Raw genomic sequence first — 17,417 nt, 5'->3', positions numbered from 1 at the left:
ACTTTCCTCTGTTTAATAGGCTTCATTCAGCCTCCTTGACCTCTACTGAATTACAAAGGGCAGATTCAAACCGTTGCTGATCAGAGAACGGAGGGGAGGTGAGGCGAGGTGCAGTAGTCAAGAAACAATAGTGCCTGGTGGTCCAGTGGTTAGGACTTCAACTTCCAATGCAGGGAGTTCAGGTTTGATCCCTGGTTGGGGTGCTAAGATCCCACATTCCTGGAGGTAAAAAAACTAAAACATATAACAGAAGCAATATTGTAACAAATTCAATAAAGACTTTAAAAACGGTCCACATCAAAAAAAAAAAATCTTACATAAGCAATAGTACCGCCTTGGGGCAGGGTCCTGGTTCCTCCTCAAGGGATACATCCTCAAGGGATACATATATAACAATACTTTTGATTTTACTGCAGGAACTAAGGCTCCCCCTCCCAGGTGGAGAATGGTTAACTTCAGGCTCACGTCAAGATTCCTGACACACCTCCCTGTTAACTCACTACCAACTAATCAGAATAAGGTCACACACCCTGCAGCCCTCACCCCAAAGTTTGCCTATTAAAAACTTCTCCCTGAAAATAATTGGGGAGTTTGGGTTTTCTGGGCAGGAGCCACCCGTTCATTCTCCTTGTGTGGGTGACCCTGTGATAAACCTTTTTCTTCTCCAAACTCCCATGTTTCCGTTTGTTGGCCTCCACTGTGGGTCAGGCACAGTAACTTGTGTTTGTAACATGAATACAAATGAACTATTGTATTACTTTGCTAGAACTACAATAACAAATGCCACAAACTGGGTGGCTAAAGCAACAGAAGTTTTTTCCACTTCTGGAGACGCGTCTGAGATCAAGGTGTCAGTGGTTCGGTTTCCTCCGGGGCCTCTCGCCTTGGCTTGCGGGTGACTGCCGTCTTGCTCGCCCCCCATGGTCATTCTGTGCCTCCCTGGTTTCTGTGTTGTGTCCAAATTTCCTCTTACAAGGATACCAGTCAGAATGGATTATGACCCACCCTAAAAGCCTGGTTTTAACTTAATCGATTGTTTAAAGGCCTCCAAACACAATCACGCTCTAAGATTTTCAGGGTTAGGACTTCAGTATATGAAGGGGGCATACCATTCAGCCCATAACCATCTATTTTAATATTATCATTTCAAAACACTGTGACCAAGTGCATGCTTCTGGAAAGAAAGTATTTTATTTTAGAATATCCTTACATAATTTAAAATAGGATCTATACTGCAATTAGTTGAATTATATCAATAATATTTTCCTATAGGTAACTTACATTTAGAAAAGTAGTTAACAAAATGAAAAAAATTTTTAAATTCATATTCACAAACAGTATTTATTAAGTAGTCTATTATATGATTTCTCTGAAAATGCACTATAAAAGATCTTCTTTAAAACAAATTTTTAAACCTAAAATATCATTAGTATACAATCCTAAACTGAAAATTTGAAAACAGTCTAGTCTCATTTTACACAGGAAGAAGATACAAAAAGAGTTAATGTTACTGCCTGACCCTGACTGATCACTAATAATACTTTTCCTAGAAGATGATGGTATATGAGATACAAGACTACTTAATGATGCTTATGTCTAGTTGGATAGCTGTTTTAATTACAATTTCAAATCTTATAGATACAGAAATTCTATTTTTTTTCCAGAACAAATATGCATATCCTTGTAATATAATGGGGATGAAAAGAAACATTCAGTTTTAACTGTTGAGGCCTTTTACTTTTTGAGCTTAGCAGTCAACATATTTTCTTTTCTCTTTATAGCTTGGAGTTCATCTGATTCATTAGCTTCTCCAATTTGATTGCCAGGGCCATGTTTCCTTTAATCTTCAATTTTCCTGACATGAATGCCATTGTTGGTTTTAGTTTCCCTAAAATGAGAAAATGAGAGAGGAAAAAGCAGCATTAATGCCCGTAGGGATATACCACTTCAAGAACATGCATTATAAAAAAGAATTTCTGAGTTCTATAAACCTCTGAAGCACAAAAATTTCTTTTATACCATTTTTTTTATCAGTGTCTTGGGAATCCCAACTCCTCGATTTAGATTTTAACAGTATCTTATAAGAGATAATATAAAAACAACAATCAACAAAAGATGTCAAAAAGCTGCAACATTTATATGTTAGATACACAACACTAAAGAATAGATGGCCCTCAAATGAGTTGTAGTAAACAAATACTACCTATTTTAATTAATTTTTCAACCTTTGTAGTTCATTAAAACTCTTAATATTTCAAATTTAGATTCAAAAACTCAAATGGCATAAATGAGTATAACAGTTTTAAGAAATGACAGTAAAAGTATAGATACAAAGTATGTCTCAACAGTATTTTAACCACAGAAATGCCAGAATATAAAATGGAGAGCATTAAAACAGAATTGTAGGCAATAATAACATATAATAAATAGGAGCTCCTGGAGGGAGAGAACTTTGTTTTTGCTTGCTGCTTTCACTTCCCGGTCTTTTCACTGTTAGGCTTCAGCTAAAAAACTGCTCCTTGCTCTCTCACTCTCTAGTAAAACCCACCATGGTCCACAGCCCCACTCATGCATACACAGCTTCCAATCAGCTTTACAGAGCTTTGCCTGTAAAGATGCTGCTGCTGCTGCTTGGATATCAAATGGAGACAAATATCTCTGATATATATATATATATATATATATATATATATAGATCACTCCAAACCAAAAACAGATGAAAGCAATTTGGGGGAAACAGACTGCAGGCGCAGGAAAAATGGAAAAGTAGTAAATAAACAAAATTCATGTCCTCATTGATAAGAGAAGCTGTAACAATGTATCAAGAACTGGATGCTGGAAGAAAGGGTCTGGGAGGAGCAGAAGCCCTGGAAAGGGAGAAAAAGAGGAGGGGATGAAATGCAGGAGAGAAAAGAGGAAGGAAAGGAAGGGGGAGAAGCAGGTGAAAGGGAACAGAATGGAGTAGAGTGAAGAAGAAGAAGGGGACAGTAAGAACAAGAAAGAAACTGAGAAAACGTGAGTGAACTCTTGGAAATTAAGATTTTGATACATCAACAATATTAAAATGTAATAGAAAGGAGACACTTGCAATCTTCTTCTGATCACAGCAGTCAGTCTCTTTATTGCAATACTCCTCCTCTCACTACTAAAAAAGCCTCTCTCCACAAACTAGTCCCCCCCATACACACAATAATCTTTTCAAAAGAAGTCTCCCCTTACTATATACATATATATGTAAAGGAAAGTCGTTCAGTCGTGTCCGGCTCTTTGCGACCCCACAGACTATGCAGTCCATGGAATTCTCTAGGCCAGAATACTGGAGTGGATAGCCTTTCCCTTTTCCAGGGGAGCTTCCCAACCCAGGGATCGAAACCAGGTCGACCGCATTGCAGGCGGATTCTCTACCAGCTGAGCCACAAAGGAAGCCCAAGAAGACTGGAGTGGTTAGCCTATGCCTTCTCTAGTGTATCTTCCCAACCCAGGAATCTAACTTTGATTCTTTCTGGAATCAAAACGGTCTCTCTCTCTGTAGTGTTTCAGAAAGAGGAGGAGTCGATACAAAAGATTAAGAATAAAGAATAATATCAAATCCTCCATGGTAATCTTAGAAGATGGAGCAATGACTTCAAAATTCTAAGGGAAGATGAATTTCAAGCAGGAAATCTCTACCCAGAAAATAATCAATTCCACTCTTAGGAATCAACCCAACAGAAATGAAGATATATATCTATACAAATATGTGTATGAAAATATTCATGGCAGCATTATTCATAATAGCCAAAAACTGTTTGAAAGTCGCTCAGTCTTGTCTGATTCTTTGTGACCCCATGGACTATACAGTCCATGGAATTCTCCAGGCCAGAATACTGGAGTAGGTAGCCTTTTCCTTCTTCAGGGGAGTCTTCTCAATCCAGGGGTCGAACCCAGGTCTCCCGCATTGCAGGTGGATTCTTTACCAGCTGAGCCAAAAGGGAAGCCCAAGAATACTGGGGTGGGTGGCCTATCCCTTCTCCAGCAGATCTTCCCGACCCAGGAATAGAACCGGGGTCTCCTGTATTGCAAGCAGATTCCTTACCAACTGAGCTATGAGGGAAGCTGTTTAAAACAACCCAAATGCCTGCCAGCTGGTGAGTGGATAAGTATGAGCTATATCCATATAATGGAATATTATTCAGCAACGAAAAGGAACTGAACTATTGATACATGCTACAACATGATGGATGAAGTAAAAGAAAATGAAAGACTATATTGTTTAATTTCATTTATATGAAATGTTCAGAAACAGCAAATCTATAAACAGCAAGTCAGTGTGGGCTGGCAGGGCAATAAAGAGGAACTGACTGCAAAGAGACAGAGAACTTTGGAAGGAGTTATAGAATGTTCTCAAACTGGATTATAAGTGATGTTGTACAATCCTATAAATTTACTAAAAATCATATACACTGACAGTAAGTGGATTTTATGGTATGTAAGTTAACAAAACTGTTAACAAAACTGTACTTTAACAAAACTGTTCTGAAAAATACTGCTAGTAAGCACAATCTTTTGTCACCCTGTTTGTTTAACTTATATGCAGAGTACATCATGAGAAACGCTGGGCTGGAAGAAACACAAGCTGGAATCAAGATTGCTGGGAGAACTATCAATAACCTCAGATAGGCAGATGACACCCCCCTTATGGCAGAAAGTGAAGAAGAACTAAAAAGCCTCTTGATGAAAGTGAAAGTGGAGAGTGAAAAAGTTGGCTTAAAGCTCAACATTCAGAAAACGAAGATCATGGCATCCGGTTCCACCACTTCATGGGAAATAGATGGGGAAACAGTGAAAACAGTGTCAGACTTTATTTTTATGGGCTCCCAAATCACTGCAGGTGGTGATTGCAGCCATAAAATTAAAAGACGCTTACTCCTTGGAAGGAAAGTTATGACCAACCTAGATAGCATATTCAAAAGCAGAGACATCACTTTGCCAACAAAGGTCCGTCTAGTCAAGGCTATGGTTTTTCCAGTGGTCATGTATGGATGTGAGAGTTGGACTGTGAAGAAAGCTGAGCACCGAAGAATTGATGCTTTTGAACTGTGGTGTTGGAGAAGACTCTTGAGAGTACCTTGAACTGCAAGGAGATCCAACCAGTCCATTCTGAAGGAGATCAGCCCTGGGATTTCTTTGGAAGGAATGATGCTAAAGCTGAAGCTCCAGTACTTTGGCCACCTCATGTGAAGGGTTGACTCATTGGAAAAGAGTCTGATGCTGGGAGGGATTGGGGGCAAGAGGAGAAGGGGACGACAGAGGATGAGATGGCTGGATGGCATCACTGACTCGATGGACGTGAGTCTCAGTGAACTCCGGGAGTTGGTGGGAGTTGGTGATGGACAGGGAGGCCTGGCGTGCTACAATTCATGGGGTCGCAAAGAGTTGGACGCGACTGAGGGATTGATCTGATCTGATCTGATCTGAAGCACAATTTTATATGTATGCGTGTGTGTGTGTGTGTGTATTTCTCCTCCCAAAATACTAATCAGGTAAATCTTGTACAATTTATTTTCTTTCTGTTATAATGTTTTACCATACAGTGGCCTCTACTGGCCAAAAGGAGAGATTTTTGATATTAATAACACATCCACTATATAGATTAGGTCACAGACATGGCTATGGTTTCTTAAAGGAAAATGCTTACGATATGAGGCCTAAATTGCACCAGTTCAAAGGAGAGTAGATGGGATAAAGAGTAAGAATGAAAAGACATAAGAAACAGAAACAAAGCTTATCTGTTCCCAATCTGAACTGCTGCTATAAATCTTGTAAGAAAAAAAAAAAATATATATATATATATAAATTACTCATTTAGCTGACTGACCTCCCCCAGTCAATCCAGGGGCACATTCACAGAAAGACATAAATGTAAAGTTCACTGTTACAAGTTTATTTTACATAAATAAAATGTAAATTAAAGAGGTCACTGGACTCTTTCTCCTCTGAAGGGCAAAATACCATAATGATTTAGAAGAGTAAGAGCTTGGGAGTTAGCTTGGATTCTAATCCTAACTCCAACATTGACTCACCCACCAAGTGACTCTGTATTTATTATTTAATTCATCAATACTTTAGTCTTTCTTTTTATAAAATGGAGACAATCTTTTATCTCAAGCCATTATTGGGAATATTGCTTAACTCAACAGTAATCATATACATGTGAGCTATAACTACTTGTGAAATGACAATAATATTTTTTTAATTTTTAAATATTTTTAAGTTCAAAATATTACATATTTATAAGGTTCAAAATCTCCAAACATTTACTGAGCATCCAAAGCACTGTGTTTAAGCCCTACAGGGAAACAGATTTTGAAATACTAAACAAACACTAAAGAAACCATTAAAAATGATTACAAAGATAACTCTTCATTAACATTAAAAGATGTTGTAATAAGTGAAAAAGGTTACCAAACAATGATATAATCATGTTTTTATAAGCACACATACATATTTATATACATTCTATATATATATATATATTTTATATTTATAACATATCCACTATATAGATTAGGTCACAGACATGGCTATGGTTTCTTAAAGGAGAATGCATTTAAACCAAACATATTTTGCTTAAACTTTAAACCAAAAATCAACTGATGGTCGTTCTTCAGTAGTACAATAAAGATATTTTTATTTACTTTCCTTATTCCTAAGCATATTTTCTAATTTTTGAACCACGAATATTTAGCATTACTGTTTAAAAAATAGGGGCAGGGAGCAGATGTTGAAGAAAACTCAGTCATTAGTAACATCATACACATCAAACACAAACTGGCTCTGATAGTATGTAGGCCATGAGCATCCCGGGCTAGAAATGGAAAACAAGATTTACACACCACAGAGTACATTCTGACTGACCTTCAATTTATGAAGGTTAAAAGAAAACAAAGAATAACATTCATAACTCAAATGAATCTGTAGGATCTTGAGGCTAAAATGTTATATTATTTTTGTTTAAAGTGCTACTATTTCAGTATTTGAGCTGGTGGCTCAGATGGTAAAGAGTCTGCCTGCAATAAAGAAGCCCCAAGTTCAATCCCTGGGTCTTCTTAGGTTCAAACCCGGGAAGATCCCCTGGAGAAATGGCAACCCACTCCAGTATTCTTGTCTGGAAAATCCCATGGATGGAGGAGCCTGGCAGGCTACATACCATGGGGTTGCAAAGAGTAGGACACAACTGAGCAACTTCACTCTATAAGTACATGTGTTAATTAACTACCCATCTGGAGTTGTGTTGCAGAGTAGAAAATAGAAAAGATTACCCTAACATTTTTCTAGTACAATTAAAGATACATAGGCAGAATAGAAAATGATGTACAAGCTTTTCTTGGTTATGGATTCCTCAGAAACAGGGTCACTGGGCCATGGGATATGGCTACAGTTTCCTATTACAGTAGCTGGCAAGACTGAAGCATGATCTTACTCTCTATAGATGAGTTGCAGCTAAGTTCAGCACCTCCTGTTTCCAAGCTGTTATTGGAAATGATATCTTAGTCCAATTGGCAGAAATGAAGTCTACCTAGGAGTTCTTCTGATTTCTCTCTCAGTTCCCAATACTGTCTTATTAGCTTTTCAGTCATGAAAAAAGAGTATTTTCACATCTGTGCCCCATTGTTGGATGAAGTAGAAAGGTCAGTAAAGGTAACAGTAAGAATCACCATTCCAAAACTATGTACTCTTCAAATCAACAAATAGTCACTAAGATTGCACTGCTACAACATGTTTGAGTCTTGATTATTTGAAAAGGGATAAAGTAAAATGTAATGTAAAGCAGAATATTAAAAAGCAGAGATATTACTTTATTGACAAAGGTCCATATAGTCAAAGCTATGGTCTTTCCAGTAGTCATGTATGGATGTGAGAGTTGGATTATAAAGAAAGCTGATCACCAATAATCAATGCCTTTGAATTGTGGTGTTGGAGAAGACTCTCAAGAGAGAGTCCCTTGGACTACAAAGAGATCAAACCAGTCAATCATAATGGAAAGCAGTGCTGAATATTCTTTGGAAGGACTGATGCTGAAGCTGAAACTCCAATACTTTGGCCACCTGATGTGAAGAACTGACTCATTAGAAAAGACCTTGATGCTGGGAAAGATTGAAGGCAGGAGGAGAAGGGGACAACAGAGGATGAAATGGTTGGATGGCATCACCGACTTAATGGACATGAGTTTGAGCAAGCTCAGGGAGTTGGCAATGGACAGGGAAGCGTAGCATGCTGCAGTCCATGGGGTCACAAAGAGTTGGACGTAACTGAGTGACTGAACTGAAAGAAAAATGTTAGAACAAAATTTTTCTTGAGCAATCAGTCAACTAGTAAAATTTAAAAACTCACCTGAAAACATTTTTACAAAATCATCAGTAGACATACTCATTACCACATCTGCCTGATCAGAAGGCTCTCCATATCCAATATTACCACCCTTGCTTTTAAGATCAAGAAACCATGTTCCACCATCTTCACCTACACAGAAAACAAAGATATAGAAATAAATGTCAATGAAGCTCTGTTCTTCTTAATAACTGTACAGTTAGAATAATCATACATAATGCTGTTACCCAGGCTGAAATTCCCAGGCCTCTATAAAATTCAATATTTAAGAACTTATTATGTGCCAAGCACTAGGCTAGGCTCTGAACACTCTGCAATACATGGTTCATGCAAAAGACGAAATAGAGGGCAATGTGGAGTCAGCAAAGTTCAGCCAAAGCAGAGATTTAAAAGTTAGGTAAGAATTTGCTAGAAGAGGAACTGAAAAAGTACAGAAGATAGAAAGAGAGCGGATGGTGGCCTCAGATGAACTCATAAGGCAGTCTCTGTCTTTATTCCATGGGATATACCATGGAAGGAGAATGGCATTAGGTTTGCACTTTACAGCAGTGTAGAGAATACTATGTTAGAGAGGGATAAAGAGGATGCAGAGGGACTTTCCCGATGGTCCAGTGGTAAAGAATCTGCCTGCCAATGCAGGGGACACGGGTTCAATCCCTGGTCTGGGAAGATTCCACATGTTGCGGGGCAACTAAGCCCATGAGCTGCAACTATTGAAGCCTGCCTGCCCTAGAGCCCATGCTCCACAACCAGAGAAGCCAGAGCAGTGAGAAGCCCACGCACCGTAATTAGAGAAGAGCCCCACTCGGCACAACTGGAGAAAGGCCGTGTGCGACAGCGAAGACCCAGTGCAGCCACACATAAATAAAGAGAGGATGCAGAGGACAGTTTAGGAAGGGACTGGGGCTGTTCAGGAGCTTAAGGCTGTATGCCTGGGTCAGGATCACAGCAGTGAAAATGGGTAAAAGTTGGCATATGTGAGTGAGAACTTATCAAAGCAGTGCCACAGAATTAGGTAACTGATTGCATATGAAGAAGGAAAGGTAGGGAGGGTGCAGAAGAATGATTTACTTTGCTAGTTTTTGGCTTGGGAAGCTGGATAAATAATGGTGGGGTTTTTTTTTTTTTTTCTGAGAGAGGACTATTGAAGAGTAGATTTAACAAGTAGTGCCAAAGGCGGGTATTGGGAATGGTGAATTATTATGAACATTTTCAGACTGAGGCATCTTTGTGATAGCTGGGTGAAAATGTCACATGAAGTCTGACCAGGCTAGAAAGAGAGATACATAAGGAAGCAGCTCTGATGGTTACTGAAGCCATGTGAGTGATTGGGGTTTTCCTAGACAAAGTCTGGAGAATACAAAGAATTCCAAGACAGTGACCTGAAGATTATCAACATTTAAGAAAAGGATGGAGAAGCAGGTAGCACAGGAGACTGACAAAGCATGATTACAGACAGAGAAGAAAAGCAAACAGACATTTCCAGAAGGAAAGCGTGGTCAACAGTATCCAGTGTTGCAGAGTGGTGACAAGGCAAGAATGACAAATGCCCACTGGTGACAAAGAAGTCAGTGAGGACTTTGGTGAGAGCAAATTCAGGGGATGGAAGAAAATGACACCAGAGCAGAGAGAGTTGTACGTGAAAATAAGTTTGGCTCTGAAAGGGAGAAGAAAGATGGGGGGTGGGCAGTGTGATTGGAAGGGTTGTATTTTTTTTAAAGATAGAACAGACTTTGGGAATGTTGAAAAGCCACTGGGAAGGAGGCTTCAGGACAAACAGGTGAAAGAGACAACACATATTCCCTAAGGAGGCCAGAGAAAATGGGATCTAGAATTTTGCTACTCAAAGTGTGATCCATGAACTGCAATACTGTCATCACGTCAGAAATGCAGACTTCAGACCCTACCTCAGACCTACTGAATCAGATTCTGCATTTTAGCATGCCCTGTGGGGATCAGTATGGATCTTAAAGCTTAAGATGCACGCATCTGGAGTTGAGCTCGACCTGCTGGGAGAGGAAGATGAGAGGTCTATCAGTTTGGTATCAGATGGCAGGAAGCTAAATAAATTCCTATCTGTTGGCTTCCCTTATCTCTGTGAACGAGGAGGTGGGATTATCTGCAGAAATGTGCAGGAAAGTGGTAAAGGGAGAGAGAGGAGATTTGAGGAGCACTGAAAGGTTTAAAATAGTCACTGTGGAAAATGAGGCAAGAAGCTGACTATGGAAACAATGAATTCTGATGTACTGCTTAGACCCCAGGTGCAAAGGGCCAATGATGAATTTTTATTGGTACAGATTCACTGGTGGTGTGACTCCCCTTCCCACATTTTCCCAGCAAGACTTGGCAGCCTGGACTCAAGTGTGGAGCAGGCAGATAGTCTGATCATCCAGGACTAGGATTTTGACAGTTGGTGACACAAGCAGTAGGTGAGGAAGTTTAGGATACAGGCAAGACAGTGACTGAAGCAATCAATGGACTGTGGCTTCTAGGGAAAGGAAGTAAAAACAAGAAGATGCAGATGGATTAAGATAAAGTAGAAGTGATAAAGGATAAAAGAATTGGTAATGTCAAAGTTTGTGTGCAATGGGACTGTGGTAGCTAATTCTTAAAACTATCATTAACATGTATTAAAACTGTACTGAGAAGAAAAATATTGAGAGATTTTAAAAGCTGACTGCATTCAGACTGATCAGAATAATCTCAAAGATTAAAAAATAGCAAGAGCATTCCCTGGCAGTCCAGTGGTTAGGACTCAGTGCTTATCACTGCTATGGGCTCAGGTTAAGTCCTTTGTCAGGGAAGTAAAATCCCACAAGCCATGTGTGGTGCAGCCCCCCCCAAAAAAAAGGCAAGGTGCCCATGGTTAATAAATTACTGTATTATACTACCTGTCTTCTAAATAAGATTTTCTCTCAATTTCATACACCAAGATGTTGGATGAAAGGAAGTAAGACTGGAAGTATCTATAAGGAAATTTTATTTTACATATGTCCATAGGCACTGATATTAACTTAAAAATACAAATAAGAACTTCAAAAACAAGTAGAAAACAAGTGTATCACTTATATGTGAACTACCAGTTTAAAACAAGTAGATATAATTATAGGTTGACATATAGGAACCCCAACATAACCACAAATCCAAAGCTTTGATGTTGATGGTTTAGTCTCTAAGTCATGTCTGATTCTTGCAATCTCATGGACTGTGCCTGCCAGGCTCCTCTGCCCATGGGATTCTCCAGGCAAAAATACTGCAGTGGGTTGCCATTTCTTTCTCCAGGGGATCTTCCCGACCCAAGAATCAAACCCACGTCTCCTGCATTGCTGGCAGATGATTTACCAACTGAGCTTTGACAGACGCAAAAAAACCAAAAAGAAAACACAAAAATACAAATCAGTAGTTATCTGCTATTCTTAAATGTCTACATTCTAGGGTAAAGAATTCTGGATATAGCCATCTATCCAGGTGATTACTACCAGAAGCTGATATACTTCTATAGAAAATACCCTACTTTTTTTCAATAAAAGCTACAGATTACCAGAAGTAACCGTTACCTGAGAGTTCAAACTGATAGACGGCTTGAGTGGCTTTAACAATGTCATCACTGAGCGAGTCCTTAACAATTCTGAATGTTTCCTCCACAGCTCCAGAACGTGCTTTTGGTGGTGGCTGCGTCTTCTCTTCTTTCAATTCTGGAACAGCACCTATAAAATGTTATTGATGTGAGTGCCTTTAAGGCCCAGGCAATGTAAGGTGCCACACAAAATTAATTAATTAGCAGAACAGACTTGCTACCATTTGACCAAAATGACCTTAAATATGTTCAATGGCACCTTAAAAGCACAAATCAAACATATGGAATGACAACCAAACACATCAGTTATGACTGCAAATCTAAATGGTTTATACTCTTCAAGTAAAAAGCTCTCAAGATTAGGTTAAAAAAATTACAAACTATACAGTGTTTATAGTAAATAGATCTAAACAAACTACTGGAGTTTTAGTGGTAACAATTAATCACTCCTTCATCATCACCTCTGAGTTCTAAAACCAAATGAGGAAAGAACACCATGGAGTCAGAAAGATGGAGATCAGAATATCACTATATAAATTAGTGGAATTGAACTGGAAACTGCAGCTTGAATCAACAGCCAAGTGAACTCCTCGACAATTTTACCTCTAAATTAAACTTATTCACCTAGTCTCTTCATCCCTGGGTTGGGAAGATGCCCTGGAGAAGGGAAAGGCTACCCACTCCAGTACTCTGGCCTGGAGAATGCATGGACTGTATAGTCCATGGACTGTATAGCATGGACTATACAGTCCATGGGGTAGCAAAGAGTCGGACATGACTGAGCGACTTTCACTTTCACTGCATCCCTGGATTGAACCTGCCTCCTCCTTTCAGGGAATGGAAATGCCTCTTTAAGTAAAAATCATGTAAAACCTGAGAATAGCCTACTCTGAAAGAAAGAAGGCTCAAAATGTCTTAAATCACACAAACTCATTACTTTTCCCAATTTCAGTCCAATTGGTCCCTCCCACTTGATGAAGAGAGAGATCAAACCACGTATTAGTTTCATGAAGGCCCCACTGCCTAGAAACCAAGGCCATGGGAATACAGGTTGCAACATTTTGTAGTCACTTAAACCACTGGCAATGACCAATCAGCATACAATGGACCAGGGGAGAAGATCTGCAGTGCACAGGACTGTTCGTATCCCTTAGTATGAAGCTGTCCCTCAACATGAACAAGTCTTTATTTATCCTCTTGGAATCATTTGTGGGCGGTTTGGCTGCACCCAGAAACAGGTGAGAGTAATTTGTTACTTAACTCAAAGGACAATCTATACTTTAGGCTGAAGATCAGTTCTCCATCTATTTCCCAACTCAAATTATACCTAGTCATATTGCCCAATCGGAGAAGGCAATGGCACCCCACTCCAGTACTCTTGCCTGGAAAATCCCATGGACGGAGGAGCCTGGTAGGCTGCAGTCCATGGGGTCGCAAAGAGTCAGACATGACTGAGTGACTTCACTTTCACTTTTCACTTTCATGCATTGGAGAAGGAAATGGCAACCCACTCCAGTGTTCTTGCCTGGAGAGTCCCAGGGACAGGGGAGCCTGGTGGGCTGCTGTCTATGGGGTTGCACAGAGTCGGACAAGACTGAAGCAACTTAGCAGCAGAGGCAGCAGCAGCATATTGCCCAATAAAACCCACCAAAGGCTATTAAATAAAATCTAATCAGCAGCACAAAGATATACCTAGGACAATATAATCAATTAAAAGTATCTTAAATTTGTTGAATACAAATTACCTTCCATTATGCTTCCACAGACAAATTAAAAAAACAGTAAAAGCCTTTTCCTTTTCTAAAGTCCAGCAGATTTTAAAGGTGAAATACTTAAGATCCAAGGACTAAGGTATTATTATTTAGAAGCCAATTAAAAAATTCAGATATATATTTCAATATTTAATGCTGACAGCGCAGTGAGGGAGATATTCATAATCAACCAGTATTTATAATTCTGGAAGGAAACTTGGTAATATGTGTCAGGAACCCTCCCATTGCCTGATCATCCACTTTTAGTGATCTACTAAAAGAAAATCCTGTAACATTTATACAATGAAACAATTATGAACCACTAAAATAAACAGTACATTCATACAACAGTACATTCACTCAACACTAAGTTGCCATTTCAAAAATTTGTTTTTGAAAACATGGATAATAGTCAGGATATAATATTAAGTAAAATGAAGCATATACAATTAAATACAATATGATCCAATCAGGTGAAATATATATTTGTGGATATGAATTTTAAGTTATAGTTTCAGAAAATGTAAGTGACTGGAAACAAATAAACCAAGACACAAACAGTATTTATATTTGGATGGCAGGTTACACATGGTTTTTGAATTTTTCTTTATTCTTTCTATACTAAGCTTTTTATATATAAATTGATTTAAAATGATATCAGAATTGATTAAAGTACATTACAAAATCTCTTGGATGTGGACAAAGTTATATTAAGGGGGTAAATGCACAGTCAAAATAATTTTATTATTTTTAAAGAAATAAAAATAAAGTATTAGCCTAGCAAGCATGAAAAGAATAAAAATATGCAATCTGAAAAAGAAAACAGAAAAGAAAGAAATAAAGCAAGAAAATTTTAAATTAATCAATCAAATGGTTGCAGAATTTTGTGAATATACTAAAAATTACTTAACTACATACTTTAAGTATGGGCCTTAGAAAGCATCACTATGAACAAAGCTAGTGGAGGTGATGGAATTCCAGTTGAGTTATTTCAAATCCTGAAAGATGATGCTGTGAAAGTGCTACACTCAATATGCCAGCAAATTTGGAAAACTCAGCAGTGGCCACAGGACTGCAAAAGGTCAGGTTTCATTCCAATCCCAAAGGAAGAAAGGCAATGCCAAAGAATGCTCAAACTACCGCACAATTGCACTCATCTCACATGCTAGTAAAGTAATAATGCTCAAAATTCTCCAAGCCAGGCTTCAGCAATATGTGAACCGTGAACTTCCAGATGTTCAAGCTGGTTTTAAAAAAGGCAGAGGATCCAGAGAACAAATTGCCAACATCCGCTGGATCATGGAAAAAGCAAGAGAGTTCCAGAAAAACATCTATTTCTGCTTTATTGACTATGCCAAAGCCTTTGACTGTGTGAATCACAACAAACTGTGGAAAATTCTGAAAGAGATGGGAATACCAGACCACCTGACCTGCCTCTTGAGAAACCTATATGCAGGTCAGGAAGCAACAGTTAGAACTGGACACAGAACAACAGACTGGTTCCCAACAGGAAAAGGAGTACGTCAAGGCTGTATATTGTCACCCTGCTTATTTAACTTATATGCAGAGTACATCATGAGAAATGCTGGGCTGGAAGAAGCACAAGCTGGAATCAAGATTGCCGGGAGAAATATCAATAACCTCAGATATGCAGATGACACCACCCTTATGGCAGAAAGTGAAGAGGAACTAAAAAGCCTCTTGATGAAAGTGAAAGAGGAGAGTGAGAAGTTGGCTTAAAACTCAACATTCAGAAAACAAAGATCATGGCATCCGGTCCCATCATTTCATGGGAAATAGATGGGGAAACAGTGGAAACAGGGTCAGACTTTATTTTTATGGGCTCCCAAATCACTGCAGATGGTGACTGCAGCCATGAAATTAAAAGACACTTACTCCTTGGAAGGAAAGTTATGACCAACCTAGAGAGCATGTTCAAAAGCAGAGACATTACTTTGCCAACAAAGGGTGGTCTAGTTAAGGCTATGGTTTTTCCAGTGGTCATGTATGGATGTGAGAGTTGGACTGTGAAGAAGGCTGAGCGCCAAAGAATTGGTGCTTTTGAACTGTGGTATTGGAGAAGACTCTTGAGAGTCCCTTGGACTGCAAGGAGATCCAACCAGTTCATTCTGAAGGAGATCAGCCCTTGGATTTCTTTGGAAGGAATGATGCTAAAGCTGAAACTCCAGTATTTTGGCCACTTCATGCGCAGGGTTGACTCATTGGAAAACAGTCTGATGCTGGGAGGGATTGGGGGCAGGAGGAGAAGGGGACGACAGAGGATGAGATGGCTGGATGGCATCACTGACTCGATGGACGTGAGTCTGAGTGAACTCCGGGAGTTGGTGATGGACAGGGAGGCCTGGCGTGCTGCGATTCATGGGGTCGCAAAGAGTTGGACACGACTGAGCGACTGAACTGACTGACTGACTGACTGTCTGATGTACTTTAAAATGATGAGTTTGGAGTATATGTAGATCATACCTTAAAGTTGTAATAGAAGTAAAGAATCAGTAAAGAAAAAAGCAGAAGTATGAAAAATGAAATAAAATTTAAAACCTGGTTCTTAAGAGCAAAAAATAATAAAATACACTAAAATTGAAAACTTTCTAGAAAACTAATCCAAAAAAAAGGAGAGAAAAATAAACTCAAAAGAGGGATAAATAAATAAAATAAAAAGGGATAAAATAGACAAAAAACTTAAATTATAAATGAATACTACATGACAATACTTAAATAAATTTTAAAACTTTAAATGCCTGGTTCTGGGTTTCTTCATTTAAAAAAAAAATCATTAATTGAGAAAGTAAAAATATCTTCAAAGAAACAACTTCAGAAAAGACTCAAATGACTTAGTGAGACATTTCAAACCTTCAAGAAAAAGAACATGGGAAAACAAAGTTACCCTAATTGATGCCGTATTCAAAACAGAACAAAAAATAAAATATAGGAAACAATAACAAAAATTTAGACATTAATCTAAATAACTGATGAAAAATCTTAACCAACATCTAACATCTTACTTATGGATAAAATCTAAAGATTTTCTCAATAAAATTAAGAATAAAAGAAGAATACCTAAAACAAATAATTTCAATAAATATTTCCAAATGCTTCTGGAAGTTTGAGTCAGTAATATTAAGATACATGCCAGAAATAATCCTGTAAGATACTATTATATGCAGATAATAAGTGTGACCACTTAGGAAATTCAAGAAATTACTCAATGATAATTATACCAACTTATGCATATAGAGAATTTGCTATATAAAATTCACAACATGATACTCTATCATACCTAACCTCATGATACTTGTATAAGGAAAGTAAGAGATGAGAAAACTGTTTCAAAGAGCTGAAGTGACTTGTCCAAGGTCAGAGACAAAAGTAGCAGGGACAGGACTCGTACCCAGATCTGTCTTACTCCAAAGTCTATGCTTTCAGTAACTGTTTCTCTATGAGAAACTATTAGAAGTCTAAAACAAAACAAAACAAAAACTCATGAAGGTGACCAGATATAAAGTCAATACAAAAAGTTAGTTTCTCCTTATTGTTTATAACATATCTTGTTTCAGAAAGCACGTCAGTGTGCTTAATAAAATAAACGCAATTCAGGATTAAAGTAAAAAGAAGTGAGTGAGGTTCTAAAAATGGCAACTGAAATACCCACCCAAGGTTACACAGCAGTAAGTGGCACAGCAGGAATCCCAACCCAGGCA

At 38.4% G+C, this 17,417-nt stretch overlaps 1 protein-coding gene across 5 annotated transcripts in view; it reads right to left on the bottom strand.

The window, feature by feature from the left end:
• Positions 1 to 1,169: 1,169 nt before the first annotated feature.
• HSDL2 (hydroxysteroid dehydrogenase like 2) overlaps positions 1,170 to 17,417 on the bottom strand; it is a 60,380-nt gene continuing 44,132 nt past the window's right edge. The window contains exons 8-10 of one of the 5 annotated variants that reach the window (XM_005210518.5): positions 11,928 to 12,077; positions 8,374 to 8,502; positions 1,170 to 1,888 (exon numbers count right to left, since the gene is read on the bottom strand). In XM_005210518.5, the coding sequence (XP_005210575.1) occupies positions 1,776 to 1,888; positions 8,374 to 8,502; positions 11,928 to 12,077 (392 nt within the window). In that variant the 3' untranslated portion in view covers positions 1,170 to 1,775. Of the gene's footprint in view, positions 1,889 to 8,373; positions 8,503 to 10,277; positions 11,721 to 11,927; positions 12,078 to 17,417 lie in introns of those variants that run through there. The other 4 variants (NM_001104963.1, XR_235716.5, XM_059888969.1 and 1 more) reach the window with 4 other exon arrangements.

Source organism: Bos taurus, chromosome 8 (genome assembly GCF_002263795.3).
Source record: "Bos taurus isolate L1 Dominette 01449 registration number 42190680 breed Hereford chromosome 8, ARS-UCD2.0, whole genome shotgun sequence".
NCBI lineage: Eukaryota > Metazoa > Chordata > Mammalia > Artiodactyla > Bovidae > Bos > Bos taurus.
The sequence above is the reverse complement of the archived record's forward strand: the minus strand, read 5'-3'. Positions and strand labels throughout refer to the sequence as shown.